This window comes from Coffea arabica, chromosome 2e (assembly GCF_036785885.1).
Source record: "Coffea arabica cultivar ET-39 chromosome 2e, Coffea Arabica ET-39 HiFi, whole genome shotgun sequence".
Classification (NCBI taxonomy): Eukaryota; Viridiplantae; Streptophyta; class Magnoliopsida; order Gentianales; family Rubiaceae; genus Coffea; species Coffea arabica.
The window spans coordinates 20,338,480-20,357,543 of record NC_092313.1 but is presented as its reverse complement, the minus strand read 5'-3'; the positions used below and the strand labels follow the sequence as shown (position 1 = coordinate 20,357,543).

General features: G+C 37.2%; 4 protein-coding genes across 7 annotated transcripts; 2 read left to right on the top strand and 2 right to left on the bottom strand.

Annotated features, from left to right (window-relative positions):
* Window positions 1–1,090: 1,090 nt before the first annotated feature.
* On the bottom strand, window positions 1,091–4,872 carry LOC113731847 (RHOMBOID-like protein 10, chloroplastic). Of its 3 annotated transcripts, none has more exons than XM_027257316.2 (9): window positions 4,489–4,871; window positions 3,496–3,749; window positions 3,190–3,244; window positions 2,980–3,060; window positions 2,802–2,898; window positions 2,638–2,705; window positions 2,219–2,317; window positions 1,830–1,871; window positions 1,091–1,450 (listed from the first exon to the last, which is right to left on the bottom strand). In XM_027257316.2, the coding sequence occupies exons 1-9, from the start codon at window positions 4,666–4,668 to the stop codon at window positions 1,301–1,303; spliced, it is 1,026 nt and encodes a 341-aa protein (XP_027113117.1). In that variant the 5' UTR covers window positions 4,669–4,871; the 3' UTR covers window positions 1,091–1,300. The 3 variants fall into 3 exon arrangements, 2 of the variants coding, with proteins under 2 accessions (XP_027113117.1, XP_071935856.1); XR_003458608.2 differs by having other exon boundaries at window positions 1,308–1,450; window positions 2,044–2,317; window positions 4,489–4,872; XM_072079755.1 differs by lacking the exon at window positions 1,830–1,871 and having other exon boundaries at window positions 4,489–4,872.
* Window positions 4,873–5,934: 1,062 nt separating this feature from the next.
* Window positions 5,935–8,110, bottom strand: LOC113731846 (E3 ubiquitin-protein ligase RZF1). Of its 2 annotated transcripts, XR_003458607.2 has the most exons (3): window positions 6,903–8,110; window positions 6,572–6,809; window positions 5,935–6,463 (listed from the first exon to the last, which is right to left on the bottom strand). XR_003458607.2 is itself a non-coding variant. In XM_027257315.2 (2 exons), the coding sequence occupies exons 1-2, from the start codon at window positions 7,786–7,788 to the stop codon at window positions 6,775–6,777; spliced, it is 921 nt and encodes a 306-aa protein (XP_027113116.1). In that variant the 5' UTR covers window positions 7,789–8,110; the 3' UTR covers window positions 5,935–6,774. The 2 variants fall into 2 exon arrangements, 1 of the variants encoding a protein (XP_027113116.1); XM_027257315.2 differs by having other exon boundaries at window positions 5,935–6,809.
* A 1,238-nt stretch (window positions 8,111–9,348) lies between these two features.
* LOC113731845 (uncharacterized) lies at window positions 9,349–14,883 on the top strand. Its single transcript, XM_027257314.2, has 8 exons — window positions 9,349–9,884; window positions 11,103–11,267; window positions 11,380–11,472; window positions 11,546–11,661; window positions 13,103–13,201; window positions 13,297–13,602; window positions 13,707–13,871; window positions 14,238–14,883. The coding sequence occupies exons 1-8, from the start codon at window positions 9,492–9,494 to the stop codon at window positions 14,524–14,526; spliced, it is 1,626 nt and encodes a 541-aa protein (XP_027113115.1). The 5' UTR covers window positions 9,349–9,491; the 3' UTR covers window positions 14,527–14,883.
* A 2,700-nt stretch (window positions 14,884–17,583) lies between these two features.
* On the top strand, window positions 17,584–18,679 carry LOC140036829 (uncharacterized). Its single transcript, XM_072079754.1, has one exon. It carries the CDS (start codon window positions 17,731–17,733, stop codon window positions 18,535–18,537), a length of 807 nt encoding a protein of 268 aa, XP_071935855.1. The 5' UTR covers window positions 17,584–17,730; the 3' UTR covers window positions 18,538–18,679.
* Window positions 18,680–19,064: the final 385 nt, after the last annotated feature.

The following is a 19,064-nucleotide window of genomic DNA, read 5'->3' as shown; positions in this document are numbered from 1 at the left end:
CTGATGAATGGTAACAACCAAGCTTGATGAATAATAACAAATCCAATTTCTGTTTTCCCTCTCAACTCTCTCTCTAAATTCTTATCCCTATCCTTGCTTATTTTTGCATTTCTTTATGATCAGGAACTTGACTTCTTGACATGTAAGTACCTCTTTGCACTTACACACCATATGTTGGATGGACCGTGCTGCTCACCGCCTGCCAATAAGATAAACTAGAAACATAAGCATGGCTTTTCCGAAGAGAGGGGAAGTTGCTTTAGTTGCCACCATCGCCATTTTAAGTTTGGTTTCTGTATCTTGCTTATTCATTCTTTATATGTTACTACAATATCTCTCCCCTGCATAGTGCATACTTTAACTTGAACTCTTGACTTCAAATGTTTGACAGTGATAACCTCACCACTTGTTTAATCTAGCTGTTTATTGTTTTGGCATCTAATTGGATGGATAAAACCAACTTATGGTTACAGAAATTTCCATGACATCAAACATCTCAAAGGAACATGAAAATTAGGCGAATTGCCACTTCGTCGAATGATGAAGGGCTTTTTGTCGAGAATCTTATTTATTTATACCTTCAATAATTTTGGAGTTGATGGAAAGTAGAAACCTGAAATCATCTTCTTTAGGGATAAATACAGATTCATTCTCGGAAATAAGGCATTACAAACATCTATCTTACTCAAATTGCAACTGGGACTGAAAACCCTTTCATCTTTCCCTGATATCGCCAGTATAATTGATAGTTGATGCCAATGGGGTGATCATCAAACTTGTGATGGCCACCTTTATGTGAGTGGAAGCTCGCTTTTGATGTAGAATATTACAAGGTAAAGGGAAGGAGAACACTCGATACAAAAGCTCGCCTACTCTCGTACCCGAGATGTATTCCGATTTTTATCAGTAGAGCTATAGCTGCCACGGTAGTATGGAAAAGTGACTTGAGTATTGGCCTGTAAGTCTGGTTCTTCAAATGCTTTGGCGTCCTGTCCCAAAGTTACTTAAAAAGAACAGTAAAAGAAGAAGAAAAAATGTAGATAAGTTACAACAGCAAGCATAATCTGCCATTAGCATGTACATTTGACAATTTACAGCAAACCAATAACACACTTTATTTCAAAGCAGCCACCAAGGTTCCACAAACATACTACCTCCCAGTACATACAAATTAATTCATAATCTTACCTACAGTACTAAAACCTTCCATCCTGATCTCTAAGATTCAAATTCAAGACAAAAACCTAAATCAAAGTTGATGTAACGTTCATGGAACAACCCTCAATACAAATGACTGATTTCAGCTATTGCTATTTCTTGTATGCTTAATGACGGTAAAAATGGGTGCGTTGTCAGCAAAAACTTCATGGCCATCATTAGAAATGGACTCCAGCTTCCAAGCAGGACCAAGAAACCATGAGGTTGCAACACCACCTATTAAGCCTCCAAGCTGAGAATTTAAGCATCATGTCAGGACAATCATACGGGATCTCTTCAGAATGCAAAGGGGAAAAATTGCCAAAAGGTACAAGGGTATGCTTAACAGGACGCTGACTGGGAAAACATTTCTTTCCAACATAATGATTCTCCCTAATGAAATAATTTCTCAAGCTGTAGATTTCAAAACCCAAGATCACCAGATTGGACATGAATAATGTTATTTAGCTGTCAGCACACTGTACTTGAAGTCCATCTATTAGAATTAACCCTCCCAATACTCGAATAACTGCTGTGGAAGTTTTTACTTGGTCAAATATTTCTGCCAAGAGTGATTGCCAATAAAAATCAACAACATTCCATAATACAGAAAATAAAGTTTCTACACTTACGTGTCCCCAGTTATCAATGCCTTTAGACAAAACCCCAATTGCCTACAGGATAAATAACCCATGGTGTTAGATGAAATATATTAACAAGGTCAAAACAAAGTGGAAAATGTAGCAGACGTATTCTCAGATGTCAGAGTTTAAACAGAGAAAATGCATATGAGATGAGACTAAACTTGAGAACAATTTACAATCGAAGGGAAAATAATTGTTGTACTTTATGGAGGACGAAGAAAGCCAGGAACACCACAGATACTGCTTGTTGAACATCAACAGGTTCAAGGAGTAATCATTGTTTTACAGTTCTTGAGATGACATTCGGTTGACTCGGAAGCTTGCTAGACTTGGTGAAAGGAAGGCATTCAAATTCTAGATGATAATAAAAGGCATACCATATTTAGAACAACCACATTCATTATATGTCGTAAATCTTGCTCGCTGCCCTTAATCATGCCCTTATGCCTCAAGACGAAAACAGCAAAAGATCCAACCTGATGATAGAGCCAATAAGCAAATTAGAGGCAAAACTTTAGTACTTCTTATTGAAATTGGTATATGATCCATAATCTCAACATTGTGTAATCTAGATTGACGATACTATACAAGATAACCCTAAAACAAGCTGACCTTAAACAAAAACACGGTGCATTGAAACCAAATCATGAAAATTGACAAAGTTATGCCATAAATGTTAGCTGCAAGATGTAATAATAAAGGAGTCAATTTTTCATTCTGGAATTCAAATTGGGAGGAACCTTGTTTATGTATGGGTAAAAGGAAAAAAACCAGCTTTAGGAAATCAAGAACTTACTAATCCAAATATTGCTCCAGATGCGCCCACTGCAGGTGCTTTAGATAGCCAATAGCTCATTGCAGAACCTGATCTTTAAATAGAAAAATCAGAATGAGATGCAAAATCATTGTTTCTTTTAGGAAAAGCAAGCAATCCTAGTTTAAGGACGTATGGGTTTTTACTTGCAATTGCAGATGTGATATAAACAGCAAGGTATCTTCTAGGACCACTAATGTTCTCGACTGCAGGACCAATAGAGTTTAAAGAATAGCAATTAACCTGCAACGCCTAACTGTTAGGATTCATAAAAGTGAAAGACAAATGAAAGATGAAAATTAGCTGGAAAAGTTCAAATCGCACCATGAGATGCCCGATATTGGCATGCAAAAAGGACGATGTGGCTAGCCTCCAAAGTTGCCCTTTATCAATTAGACTATTAATCTGCACATGGTAAGTGTGATGTAGTTACCACACAAAGTAAAGCTTTATAAGATGATAGGAAGTAAATGTTTGAGTAATTTTATTGCTTCCTTTTAGGCTAAAATTCTCATTTTCAGTCATAAGACTAACCTTGGCACCCCAAAATAATAGCTTTCCTTGAGTTGCAATTTGTGCTACATGGATTCTGCAGGTTGGAACCAGAGAGAAAAGCTGTTATTGTTTAGAACATTAAATGCTTGGGCAATTCAAATAATTACTTGAGAGTCTGGTTTAGTGTTCTTTTCTTCGCTCCTTTTTTGGGGATGGCAGGGGTGACAGGCATGCAACGTGGTTGAAACTGAAAAAATTTACTCACAAGTAGGACCATCAAATCCACCCATAATTTACTACTTACATGCAGATCCTCAAGTGCAATTTCAAGAAAGCAATACTCACAAAACATTAGCAGCTAAGAGGATGTTGGTCCATTTCCTTCCGTTGAATGAGGATCTTCTAGAAGGTTTTGAGTATGTCTTCCTAACATGGCTTGAGTCGTTTTCATCTTCACCACTATTAAAGAAATATAATGCCATACATGTGGAAGATATAGAGTCATGTGTCCATTGGAGAATTTTGGAACCAGAATATAGGTTGGCCCTTTCATTCCAAAGATCCCTCAAGAAAGGCAAATAGCCAAGGTCAAATATGCTCTGCATTTAAAGCAATGCCAGGCGGTTACATTTTCAACTATGTAATCATATCAGGACCAGGAAGAAGTTAAAATTTATCATAGGCACGACAATTTCCATTCTGACAGCGTTTCCAGATTGAAGAACTATATCAAGAGCCAAAGTATGTATCATTCACTTGTACTTCCTAGTTGTTCGAATTCCTTTAACTAGAAATCTCAAATCAATTCACCATTGCGGAGTTTTGCGCAGTCACAAATGCAATTTTAAGCAGAAATCAGCTAGTAAATTCTTATTCTCAACTCTTTTATGCAGCACAAGCGAAAAGATAAAATATACCCAGCGTAACCAAATTAGCAAAGAGAAGTAATAGGGGAAAGAAAAAATAAAAGTTTCCGTCCATTTCCTTTACTTGTGTTTTATATGAAGTTATCTTTCCTAATCATCCATATATGCTCTCCGTTCACTCATTTCCATATCGCATAACTTAAGCTACTGAACGTGTATAACGATGAAGAAAGATTGATCATTAATATGGATCAGAACATAAAACTATAGATGAATTATACATATTCGTAAACTAGTTCAGAATTATACTATGTAAAAATATGAATTTTCATACATATTCGTAAACTAGTTCAGAATTATACTATGCTACAAGCAAATTGCAATGTTTGGGAACTATTACAAGGTCTCATTCAAGAAAAGATTGGAACTTACCCTTTTTGGGAGAAAATGGCGTGTTATAGGAAGTAAATACCTTGAAGTTGGGGGAGAAGGGTGCGGAGGGAAGAAGAAAGTGCAGGTCGATGCGGTGGCGAAGGAAGTCACCCAGGCGGAGAGCGGCAGCGTTGGTGATGAGGTGGGCTGCTGTGGGGCCCACCTGGGATACTGGGAATGGGAAGAATTTGGGGTGGAAAGCTGCTGAACCAACCATCATATTTACTAAATATTATTTAGTAGTAGTATGATTGATTATTCCCCATGTTCCAGTGAAAACTGCAAATGCAGCAGCAGATCTACCAGCAACCCCAGAACTCAAATGGGCACTTCTTTCTTGCAACGATCCGTGGACAACCAATCAATACGCGATTGGATTGAGATTTTCGACATATGACTGGCCTGGGGCAGCTGCTACTCGTTCATGTAGTTATCCTTTTATAGAAAAATACAGTTTTGATGTCCAAACTTTGGTAAATGATCAGTTTTCGTCCCCAAACTTTGGACATACAAATATGGTACCTAAACTTTCAATTTTTGAGCACATTTAGTACTCTTGACAGTTTTTTCCCAAATTACTGCTAGAAAGAGTCATGTGATAATCACATGTCCGGCAACTATTGTATAAAAAAATATCAAAAAATGTAAAATATCTTTTTGATGAAATTACTAGTCTTTAAACTTAGTACTTAGTATCATAAGGATATTTTACTTGATAAAATTATTAGTCCTTAAACTTAATACTTAGTTCTAAAAGGATATTTTACATGACACATAATTACTAGTCTTTAAACTTAGTACTTAGTATTAGAAGGATATTTTACTTGATAAAATTATTAGTTCTTAAACTTAGTACTTAGTTCTAAAAGGATATTTGACATGACACTTAGTGTCAAAAAGATATTTTACGTTTTTTGACCTTTTTATACAATAGTGTCAGACATATGACTATCACGTGACTTTTTTTGGTAGTAATTTGGAAAAAATTCATCATGGGTACTAAATGCGCTTAATAGTTAAACAATCAGGTACTAGATTTGTCATTGTCGAAATTTTGGGAATTAAAACCCTTCATATGTCAAAATGTAGATATCAAAATTGCATTTTTCTCATCTTTTTAAACAAGCTGATTCACACTCCGCCAATGGTTATTTCCCTTGAAATAATGGATTTTGAGGAGGATAGGTAGCTTAATTTCATTAGTGTTTCTGCTTAACACTACACAATTAATGAATTTTATTTTTTCTTTTTATATGTGGATAAGAAACATTTTCATATAAAGTAATTGATGCTTATGTATATAACATATTAATCTTGTATATATTGAGAGGATGAAAAGATATACATTGGCAGATATGGTGACATCTTATAAATGTAAAAATTAAAATTAAAATTTAATATAAAATTAGATGATGACATACATCTATACTATAGCGTCAATATATATAAGATTAATCTATATATAAAATTTGTTTTTCTGTGATCATTAGGGTAGAGAATATGTGATTTCTAAGTGCGAATCAACAACCACATTTGTCTGTTGCTGGAATGAAAGAAATTGAGATTTGTACATTGAAGATTACCAAAAGTATATAATTGCCTAGGCCATTGGAAAACTTTAGACCGTGCAATCCTAATTTATCATGGATCATTGCATAATAATATTGTTTCTTTTGAGGTCATAAATAAATTTTCCAAATATTTTACTCCCTGGAACCGCTTCTTTCCATTTCTTTTCTGCTTGTGACCTGTTCTCGTTTATGGACTCCCGCAAAGAATTCGGTCTCCCTCCAATGTCAGAAACAGCTGTGGGATACAAATCGAGCAAACGAATTTGTTTTTGGTTTGGTAGAAGGCGGAATAACACGCTCAACTCTGGCCAAGTCCTCCCCCGTGATCCTTTGATGCATGATCTACTTGGAACAAATTGACTTCTCTTTTGCTTATGTGACTTTCATGATGCATTTTAGCATCTCCATCCTCATGATTGGCCTGAAGAAACAATTTGAATATATCTACCACAAAAAGCTTATAAATTGTAAGTTTGTAATTGCAGAGTTGAGAGAAAAGAAAGAATTGTAATTTGTTGCAATAAGCAAAAAGTTCAGTATGCAAATCCATACCTGTTAAGTGCTATCTATATTCCTGACTTCTTCAATACCATTCTCATTCACAAGATGGAGGTTGAACTTTTATTTTCGTTTCTACTCTTTTTTTTTGTGGGTTTTGGAAATAGGTAAACGCTATGCTTACCTGCCTAGAAGATTGAGTTAAGGTGAAAACTACCATATGCACGATTGACTTCTGAGGCTGTAGTTGTACAAAGCTATGGCATGTGCCGAGAGAACCACCTGTACAAATCTGATAAAAGAATTGCAGGTAGGTACGTCAGTGCTGGAGAAAGAAACTTGTACCATAATGATCAGGGTAGAATATGCTAAAACTGAACCAGACCTTGATGATCAGTAGTAGGCCAGTTGTCGAGATAATTGAAGTGCCGGTATGCCCAATCTCCGAATAGGCTGAATGGCCACAGAGAAAAGACTCGCAATAGCCAATTCCGGTGTGGAGAACTACTTACCTCCTCTTCTTCTTGGAAATTATCAGCTTGTTCTTCTCGGAAATCGCTATTAGATAAACCTCCGATCTGGTAACGACAAACTGGACAAGAATTGCGAATGTGCAGCCAAGGAATAATGCAATCAGAATGATAAAAGTGTTTGCAAGGCAATTCTCTAACTTCTTCCCCAGCCTCAAACTCATCTTTGCAAACAGGACAATGAGAATCAATGGCTAGATGAGTTGGGGTGAGAACAATTGTTGGCAAGGCATCAATGGCCGAAGCAGGGGCAGGAGGCAGTCCAGGCCTATCATTTTGAGTCAGCTCTTGAATCAAATCCTCCAAACCTTCCTCTGAAGCTGCCTCCCTTGAATTTGTTTGTGAAGAGACGGCATGTCCCAGTCCCAACTGGGGGACATGCCTTGGGCTTGGAGGCTGATCAGGACCTATGAATTGGATTATTACGCGTGCTCGATGCCTTTGATGAGTTTCATCAAGATTTTGATGCCTAATTGATGGATCAAGCATGAAAGCCAGTGCATCCAGTAATTGAGAAGCGGAGGTTGTTTCAGGCCTCGCGAGATCTTCAGAAAGGAGCCTAGGCCTTGAAACATCAAGCTCATGCCTAATCTCCCCGAAACAACGTGGACATATGATTTCAGAAGGATTTGTGGTAGTAGTTCTGATTGATCTTTGGCAATGGCGACACCAGTAGAAATGGTATGTTCTCATTCTCTGGACTCCATTGACGACAACCCGGGAACGAGGAATCAACGACATGCTCAATTTGGTATTGATGTGCAAGAAGGAATTAAAGGTGGACAATAGGGATTAATGGCTGAAGCTTTTATAGAGTTTGGACATAATTTGAACAGAAGAGAAAGGAATGGCTTTCTGGAATTGCACATGCGATTTAAGAAGCATTGCTAGTTTTCCAGCTTTCTTTGCTTAATCCTTTGTGTCTCCCATGTTCGAAGTAAAGGATGTGTGAGAAATGATGGAAGCCCAAACAAACCTCCTGGAAATTGTAACAATTAATAGTCTCCTTCTTTCCTCTGAATGCCCATTTTGGTGAAGCCATTAACATATGCTTGTGTTTGAAGTTGACCATCTCAGCTTCAGTGCCTTTATCGGGCATCCTTTCTTCTTCGTTTTTTTTGGGAGCTGCTTGATTGCAGGAAAACAAGTGGGATACGTCAACTTCTTCCTTTTTTTTTTTTTTAGCAGGGGTGCAAACAAATCGAGCCGCTCGCTCAACTCAAGCTAATCGAGTCAAAGTCGAGCTCGAACTCGAGTTCAAAATATTAAGTTCGTTAGTTCGCGAGCTTGAGTATATATATATATATATATATTTTTATTTTATTTTAATAGTAAAATAACATAAATATTCTTAATATTTTATTATTTATTAAGAAAAAAATATTATTTTATTTATTTTTTAAAAAATAAAATAATTATTTTTATTTTTTCGAGCTCGAGCTTCAAAATTGTCTGCTCGTCGAGCTCGAGCTCGAGCTCGATGAAATTAAGTCAAGGCTCGTCTCGATAAGACCAAAATTCGACTCGACTCGGCTCGTTTTGCAACCCTAGTTGGTAGGTATCTAATCGTTTTGTGCGCGCTTATGATTAAAATGCACCTTCTTGACCATTAAACTTGCTATTAATCATAAGTTGTGTGTTTAGATAGAAGAATATGTAGAAAAAAATTTTAGAATAATATCGTAACACTTTTTATTATTAATATATGTTATATGAAAATAAAATTGAGAAGATAAAATGATAATTGAAGAATGTGTTGATGGTGCATCTAACAAATTTTTTTCAAATAATGATCAATTCAAATAAACCGACTTAAATACATCCTTATATACTTATAGATATATATGTAGGGCAACCTAACTTTCCTCCTTAAATGTGTCATTTTGAAATCTTTTTGAACCGAACTATTTATCAATATTAATGTACCTAAAAATGTAGCAACACATTATAAAGCATAATTAGTATCTGACCTCTTTAGTTCTGAATTTTTGATCTTGGTTGTTTAATCTTGGGATGTTATGTAATTCAATTAGCATATCTGCAATCTAGAATTCTTCAATTCGATTGAGTAGGCATGAATAAATTTGGTACGCTTACTGGTATTGGGTTAAGATGGCAATTAGGTCCAAAAAGATGTATTTTGTGCCTACACCGGGTTCTCCCAATCTACAAGGGCCGGTTGAGTCGAGCTGACCCAAAATACCCAACCGAGCCGACTCCCAAATCCGGATTGGGTTTGTCGCATACTTTCCGCCATCCCTCCGTCAACATCAAAACCCCAACTTCATCCCCTACCCCCAACTCCTTTCTTTCTCTCTTACTGAGACTCCTTCGCAGAGAGAGAGGAAAAGGAGGAATTAAGTTCCCCTTCCCATTTACTCCATGAAAATCTCCTTATAATCTCCCAAAGTTCAAGCAAGAGGTAAAGAAAAATCGAACGGACAATGTCCCACGCAATTTTTCAAACAGCCCAAATCATGCCAATCAAAACCATTCCGTCCACCCAAACCTTATCGTCCAAAATTTCACTTTTACCTCCTTCCACTGTTCCTCTCTACCCACTCCCGTCGCAGGCCGCCGCTGTTAAACTTTGCAAGCCTCTTTTAATTAAAGCCTCCTCCACCTCCTCCTCGTCGTCGTCTGGGTTGGTTGATAGAGTTGGAGACACTGTTCCTCACCTGGAGCGGTGTTTTCAGGCTCTGCCGGCGGTGGATTCCGCGGCTGCTTCGTTGTCGTCGTCTCCCGTTATGAAGAAGGATTACGGAGCTTTTGGTGCTGTTACGTTGGAAAAATCGAAGCTTGACATGACGCAGAAGCAAGCCAAGTCTAGTCCCGAGGTTTGAGATTTTTTTTTTTTTAAAATTCTTGTAAAGTTGGTTCATTTCTGCTGCTATTTAACTGGCAATCTTGTTTTAGTTTGCATGTTGATGTCCTAATTTTGTGGTTAATTTGTTCAATGTTAAAGAAGTTTTCTGTTCCTGTTGTATGAGTTAGAGATATGACTGGCTTGATATGGCGGACAGTGATGTTTAATCGAGACTAGTGGTTTACTTCTTTTTTGGAAAGTAATTGGTTTATTTGTTAAAGTGAGAAGATAAAAAATAGTATGGGAAATAACTGGATTACTTGTTTGGTGTTTTCCTCCTATAGTATGCGGTTGCTGAAGTGCAACTTTAGAGAAATTGAGACTTTTGTATTTGTTTGTTTCAAGGTTGAAATTTCGGCTATATATCCTTTTGGACTTTTGACTGTTTGAATGGAATACTAGTCTGAGAACAAGCAGGATTGTTTATGGTTGATTTTATGAGAGCTTGCTGAGAAGTGCAGTGACAGGTTTTATGATATGTGTGGCATACTAACCCAGAAATTAGTTGTTAAGATTTACTTTTGGTTTTTGGAATATTTAAGGAGGGTGCTGTTGGTTTATTTGAGCAGAGAGTGATCTTTTGAGTCTGTTTCTAAAGTTTCCCATTCTTCAGAGTACTGCTGCTTTAATAATAACAGTTGGCTTTGGAGCTGCATTTGCCTTTTGTTTTGTGGCTCAACTTGTGGAATTGCTTTGTACTGTTATTGGGTGGATTAAGATCTAATTTGAAGACATTGCTGAAGTAAATATACATGTTTTACATGAACCTGGATCTTAATTCACATTTTAAAATCTTTTTATTGCGGCATTCGTCTTCATTAGGGGCAAAGCGCCCTTTGCCTTTACATGTATTCGACCTGGAAGCTTCTTGTTATACATTTGAAATGATCATTTTACATGGTAGCAAGCTACTACCATTTTAGGTGACTTGCTTAAAAACTTCCATAATACAGCATTATAGTGCAATCTGGAAAAAACAACTATAAAAACTATACTTACTACATTGAAATGTAGTTAACTAATTGGTCTTACTTAACTACAATAGTAGCCACAGCTGGTTTGCTGCCCCTTAAACAGGAGCTAGCCTCCCAAGAAAGAAAAAAGTACTTCTCTTGTGGCTTATCTTACTGGTTGACTAACACGACAGCTTTTTTGGTAATAATTTGGCTATTACTTGTCAATGTGGCAGCTGGCAACTGGTGGAGGTGGTGGTGATATTGGAAAGAAAATTAATCATGGTGGTGGTGATGGGGGTGATGATGATGGTGATGACGATTCCTACTTTGATGACTTTGATGATGGTGATGAGGGGGATGAAGGTGGACTTTTTAGGCGAAGGATTGTATTCCAGGAGGTAAAGGCATTACACAAACTGACAAAACTGTGCTTTTGTTACTACTTTAGACTGATTAAATATAATAGATTTGACATTTATATATGAATAATGGCCTTCTACATTTTGGCAGTTATTTGACCGAAAATTTGTTGATGCGGTATTGAGTGAGTGGCAGAGGACAATGATGGATTTGCCAGCTGGATTTCGGCAAGCTTATGAAATGGTAAATCATTTTTGTTTATTGATATTTGCAGGAGTAGCCTTAGGTTGTTTGACTGATGTTTGGTTGCATTCAGGGTTTGGTGAGCTCTGCTCAAATGGTGAAGTTTTTGGCTATTAATGCCAGGCCTACTACTACTAGGTTCATTTCTCGTTCGCTTCCTCAAGGGCTGTCTAGGGCATTTATTGGCAGGTAATTTAGCTAATCCTTTCTTTAAAACTGGTGAATGCAATTTCAGACATCATGATTTGATCTTTGCATAGATTAGTTGCGCATTTTGGACAAATGTTCATGGGTTTGGGTAAGTCTTATATCACAGGGTGCATTGAAGGAAGTCTTAGTTTGTTCTTGGAGATTTCTTTTGGGTTTTATGTTTTTCTTGTGGTTGGGGGGACTGGAAGGCAGCTGAGCTGGAATTGGCTTGATTCTTGACCCTTGTCACGCCCAAAGCCTGAAGATTTCAAACGTTGTTTGGTCAGTAGCATGAAGTATGGCACCTTAGAATTTCCTTTCATTCCTGAGTTTATCATTGAACATTGTATGGAAGACCTTCAATGTATGCCTGATATTTGATTACATAGCTCGCTGTAGTTGGGCATACTTCTTGTCTTCTGAGTTTTAGGTGTCAAGATTTGTGAGTTGCTCTTTCCATTATTATTAATTTCCTCTCAACTCATTTGTTGGTTTTCAGTGTTGATTCGCGTCTGATTTTATTGGAAATCTTGCTTGAAATGTGTATCTGTAGTTCGTATTAAGGTTATGCATGCATCAAATTGCTAGGGAAGTTAACAGAAAAGATGCTCTATTATTTAGAAAATGATGCTGAAATTGCATGTCCCTTTTGGCATATCCATGTATTATTATCTGAAAGTAAGTGGATCTCATAGTATTGAAACTGGAGTTTTTTTTCCCAGTCTGATGGGGAAATCAGTTGTCTCTTTGGCTGGTTTAATACCTGATATTGACTGAGAGAGACGAATTTAAAATGGAAAGATGAGTAATGACAGAGAGGGACTGCTGGATGATTGTAAGATAAAAGTTGTTAAAAAGTGTTATGTTGCTGGATGAGCTGTAGTTTTATCCGCAAATATTCTTTCTTTATGCTGATAGGTCTTGCATAAATGCGGTAAATATCTGATACTTCTCTTTTAGTTGGACATGCCAGGATAAGTAGAATGAGTTGCAAACGTGGTTATGGAGGAACCAAAATGAAGAAACTAAAACACATACTGAAGTCTGCTGGAGTACCCCATTGACTGGAAATACACGTGCATCCCTAGTGAAATTCTCAGTATTGTCATGTTTTGATTGGTTGTTATGCATTTTATGGCCATGTAATGTTTCAGTGATAATAACTGTGGTTGCATTCATAAGGTTGAACCTGTATATTTGGTGAAAGCTCCATTATGTGTGTCATTTTTCGGAGATAGAATGGTCACGTTTTTTCAAGTCTTCAAATATTGAGGTCAAATCAGGATCATTACGTTCTAACATTCTACATATCTGAGTAATGTACTGATAATATTTGTAGTTTGCTTTCTGTTAGCTTTACTAGTATTAACAGCTGGACACCATTTGCCTGTGGCCTTTCTATTCATGTAGTTTCCTTGATTATGTCCTTTATTGTGTGCAGGATGATTGCAGATCCAGCATTTCTTTATAAGCTGCTTCTGGAACAGGCAACTACAATTGGTTGCTCTGTTTGGTGGGAGGTGAAAAATCGCAAGGAGAGGTTTGAATTTTACCTAAATCATGTGAACTGACTTGAAATTGTTTTGATTTCTTAGTTCTCATCCTTTAATGGACAAATTTCTTTTGTAATTGCAGGATAAAGAAAGAATGGGATCTTGCCCTCATTAATGTGCTCACAGTGACGGCTTGCAATGCTATTGTTGTTTGGTCGCTTGCTCCTTGTCGTTCATATGGGAATACATTTCGGTTTGATTTGCAGAATACATTGCAAAAGCTTCCAAACAACATTTTTGAAATGAGTTATCCTATGAGAGAATTTGATTTGCAAAAGAGGGTTCATTCTTTCTTCTACAAGGCTGCTGGATTGTGTATGGTTGGGTTAACTGCTGGAGCTGTGCAGGGAGCAGTTTCAAATCTTGCTGCCAGCAAAAAGGAGGGAAGGTAAACATTGCATATACACATAAAGAAGATGTTGTTCCCTCCATCTATCTGTTTATCAGATTCGTAATTTTAGTTGTAAATTTGCCTTTTTGGTGTCTTGGTAGGTTATCTGTAACTATTCCCTCTGTAAGCACTAATGCTCTTGGTTATGGAGCCTTCCTTGGCTTATATGCGAACCTGCGCTATCAGCTATTGTGTGGATTCGATACAGCAGTAGTGAACTATTTTGATGTCATTGGAGTGGGTCTGTTCTTTAGCACAGCCTTAAGGTATGTGTTCCTTTACATATATCAATAAATCCTGTGTGATACCTTTTGTACCAAACTTTTATGGGTCAGATGCACGTGCGTATACGCACTCAGGATGTAGTAAACTAATTTTTACTTCTTTGATTCTGTTTTTATTTCTTGAACGCTCTTAGGACTTGCTTTTTCTGGAATTTTATTGCTTAATTGTGGTTACTTAATATCGGTCATTGGTTCATATTTGTTATCATTTAGTTGAGCTGAACAACGTTTTACTTTATATTGGTAGGTTTTGCTTTGGTCTTGTTATTCAAACTTTTACAGGAATGTGTTACTAGTATTTTTAAAGACCAAGCAGTTGCAACAAATTGGTTGTTCAAATGTGTGCAGGGTCTTGAATGTTCAATTAGGAGAGACATCGAGGTTGGCTTGGCTTGGTGTGGAGGTGGATCCCCTGGCCGAGTCAGATCTCTTGAAAGCGTACAATAGACCATCAGAAAGTGTCAATAGGACTTCCCCTTCAAAATGGTTCATATCCAAGAATGCAATTGTTTCTGGACTTGGTCTTCTGGGCATTAAACAGTTGGAGGGCAACTCTACAACTGAGGGTGAAGCACCTACTCCAAAGGTTCGAAGGAAGAGAGTTGTGCGGAAAAAGGTGGCGAGAAGTCAAGTATAGTTTGGTAATGCAATAGCCATCACTTCAATTTTGCAGCCTGCTATATCAACGCTGATAGTTTTGGTAAACAGGAGAGTGGAGACTGGCGAGGATATATTTAATCGCGACAACCATTCTGGACGCGGATCACGGGTCAGGCGGAGAGGAGATTAAGTGGAGTGAGATGTCGGGGAATTTTTTTTTTCTGTTTTTTTCGTGAAACCTTGCTAATTTTAGTCTCATCACGATTTCAAGGATTAATGGATGGTGTAGAATTCCAGTGTCATATTGATTTGGTGTTAAATGGCTGTGTTGGTTCAACCTCTCGAGGACAACTCATAGTAGGTTGTGAATAAAATTTTCGTTGTGGACTGAAAATGGGTTGAAAATTCTTTTATCAACGTCCCTGATTGTATCAGGCATCTAAGTCGTGTGGCCTTTTATCTACAGGAATGGATCCTCTTAGATTGATTTTTGACAGCTCCCTAAGAAAATTCAAATATACGAAGTTGGATGTTAAAGAGTAACTGGTGAGCTCTTGAATCCTTCTAAATCTGAATTTACCAGGACCGAGATAGTTGTAGGTAAAGAAGAAACACATTCTGCAACGAAATATTAGAACGTAGAACAAATCAACGAATTATCGTAGTGTTTTTCTTTTATTTATTTGAGTTATCGTGGCCTTGTGTTTTGTGAAGAATTCACTATTGACTAAGGGTGTGTTCACTATGAGCGTATTTGATAAAAAATCTGGATTTATTAAATTATTTAATTATTAAAAATTAAATTTGATATATTTGAATATATATCCTAATATAATATAATAACTTAACTATATAAAAGCGAGAAGGGAGTTTTGCTAACTTATATATATAACTATAACTATAACTTAACTATAACTTAACTATAACTTATATATAACTATATATAACTTAACTATATAAAAGCGAGAAGGGAGTTTTGCTACAGCGAAGTTATGGACCGGTTTCGATGGTAATTCCCTGGATATTGGTAGGCATTTTTGGGTTTCGAGAGCATTCTTGTGTATTACTGATGTTGTACTTTGTGCTTTGACTATCCTCCGTTATTTTGGAAGGACTAATGGTAGCCTTTGTGGTGGGCCTTTTCGTGTCCTGCTGACTTTTGGCTACGGTGTAGCTTTTGCTTCTTCATCATCGAGGAGCTTTTGCCTGGCTTCCTTCCCAAATTCCTATCATCAGCACAAATTTATAATTGTGCACATGTTTAATTAGACATCTACCTCTATCTACCATAAAATTACTATTTTCCTCACAAATCAAACCCACATTTTAGCCACAAATTATTCACAATCAATATACATGTAGAATCCAAAAAATTCATCAAAAAATATATAAGATATATATTTCATAAAATCAATAGATATACGAGAAGGTAATTTACACACATAAAAAATATGTATGAGAGAAGAGAAATAATACCAACAATAATCTATTAATCACATCATAAAAGCAAGACTCTTAATTTTTCACTCTTCTCAACTAAACACAATAATATGACTCTCTATAGATGACTTGATAAACAAGTCTTATAACCATAAGAAATTTTCTAATAAGATATTGATTCCTAAACAATAAAACTACCATAATTTAACTCCAATAGAATTACTAAAACCCTAATTTAACTAAAACACTATCAAATAACAATATGAAAATTTCTAATTTTGAATCTTGATTTAATATGCGGACAATACAAACTATCACTTTGTCTTTAAACAAGTCCATTAACACTTTTAATCATGCAATAACGTAACAAAATATTATAAATTTAACTAAACAGCTCCAACTCATAAAAATTATTACACACAAATTTTAAAATTCAATCATAGTATTGTACACAACCTACATGTGAGCCACTCCGCGCTAGGCGCGGGGACCAAAAGCTAGTATCATATTAAGTAGTAATAAGTGAATAGTTTATCACTTATTTTTTAAAATAAATTTTATCTAGAAAATTTAGTGTCAAGTTTTTCTTAAAAAATTTAATGTCACTTAATTAATTTAGATATTTAATTTTTAGTTATCAAACACGTTTGAATATATTAAGATCTGAAGTAACTGAATTTAAATATTGAACCTGGTTATCAAACAGAAGGAAAATAAGGCGACCTTCCAAAAAGGGCTAATTCCTTCAATTGTTGTCCAAAAAATAAAAAAGCGAAAGAATATTATTCTGACATGGGTATATTATAAAACTTATGTTTGCCGGGTTGACTAAAGAAAAAAAATTTTTTAAAATGCTGGGCTGCCAAGATGGAAATTTTTTATTTAATTTCCGCTCCCCGGCATTCTTGTGATCTAATAAAATGTGCAGTGAACGTGGACATACCAAACTCATATATAATAGTATAACTAACTGAGAATATACTCTCCACATTCTTTTAATCTCCTCGTTAGTTCCCTTTCCTTTTAAGAAGCAACCCACATGCAATGAGATAAAGCTAGCTTGGTCTTTTTCAAGAAATCCTCTCAAACTTTGCCTCGAAAAAGAAAATCAAAAACTAAAGTAACCAACAGATATTTTCGTTTTAGTCTCCAGTGCTCAATTAAGATGTCAATAATCTATAATCATCCTAGCAAGCAATTATATGTAAGTTGCAAGACCCTAAACTCTGTTACTCGCAGAAAATGTGGAACAAATTTAAGATACTCTTCTTTATGCATTTGCTATTGTGTGTCGTTTATGCATGAGCCAAATACTAGTATTTGACCAAATCCGTAAGCGGGTAACTAGTTACAAGAAAATGTGACCATTGAAGAAAAAAAAAAAATTCCTTCTTGGGTGAATTGTCAATATTCTTTCGATTTTTTATTTTTTAGACAATAATTGAAGGGATTCGCCTCAAAAAAAAGAAAAGAAACAATAATATAGAGTCCTCGAAGAGAGAAGGCCGTCCTCGAAGGAAAAGATGGCGGCCTTCCCGAAAGAAAGATGAAAAAAGAAACTGACAGCCAATAAATTTCAGTTTTCTCGTAGTAGTACTATGAAAAACATCCCATTAAAAGGCTAGCATGGGCAGCATTTGGGGTGCCTCAAAGATTAGCTACAAATTAAAAGGTTCAGCACTCAGCCGCCGCATATGGTATATGCTTTCTTCATCTGCATTCGGACCCAGCATCTTGATTCCCATCGAGCCACCACTCTCCTCTCCTTCCGCGGCGGAGCGTGGGGCACACAACTCACAAGATGGATAGCCTCTACTCATCCATCCATTACTGGCTCGTGGACCAGCCATTGGTCAGCCAGTTTGAATGGAAACAAGGCCACACATTTGCCTCCACCACACTCTTTCTCACCCTCACGGTCCTAACCTACCTCACTCTCACCTACGCTCTCAACCGCTTCCCGCTCCTCCCGACCCTCAGCCCCAACACCCTCCGCCTCGTCACCGCCGCGCACAACCTCATCCTCTGCCTCGCTTCCCTCGTCATGGCTGTGGGCTGCACCCTCTCCACCCTCCACCAAATGCCCCACAATGATTGGACATGGGCAGTCTGCTTCCCCGCCAACAACACCCCTCCCCGCGGGCCCACATTCTTCTGGGCCCAGGTCTTCTACCTGTCCAAGATTCTCGAGTTCATCGACACCCTGTTAATTATTCTGAGCGGGTCGCGCTCTCGACGGCTGTCGTTCCTCCACGTGTACCATCACGCGGTGGTGGTGATAATGTGCCATCTTTGGCTCTCTACTTCGCAGACGCTGTTCCCGGTGGCGCTCGTTACCAATGCTTCGGTTCATGTGCTAATGTACGCCTACTACCTGCTGGCCGCGCTCGGGCAGCGTCCGCGGTGGAAGAGACTGGTGACGGACTGTCAGATTATCCAGTTCGTTTTCAGCTTTGGGATTTCGGGTCTGATGCTGTATTATCATTTTACCGGGTTGGGATGCTCCGGGATGCTGGGCTGGTGCTTCAATGCCGTGTTTAATGCGTCGCTTTTGTATCTTTTCGTTGATTTTCATTCCAAGAATTATGCCAACAAAAAGAAACAATGATGATGACAACGATAAACTGCTGTCCCGGTGATTTGATTGATGTCATACAAATCCTGGCCGTCCCTGAGCGTTTAATGGCCAGGATTTGGCCTCAAAATTTTGTGCGGCTGAGATTACAAATTGTAACTCGATTTCTACGTCATGTATGGGCTCCACAAAAATTTGTTCTAAAGTTAGAGCGATGTACAAAAAAAGTTACACGATGTACAAAAAAAGTTACGCGTAGTTGATAATGACGAAAATCGTCTGGGACGGTTGCAGGTTGCCCCGAGTCCCTTTTTTTCCCTTTGGTTTCGAGTTTATGACGTAGTACCAATTGCCATATTGCCAAATAGCATGTTAAAAAAAACATTTCCTATTGCTAAATGAGTGGCTGAATTTGGTAATTATAATGTATGACTAAAATCAAAGGAAGAAAATTTTGATTACTTAATAGTATTATGCATCATCTTTTTTCTCATATAAGCTGGTAATCTAGTCCCGTACAATGCTCAATATCTTAGACCATGAAAAAATTCCTCCCTTTT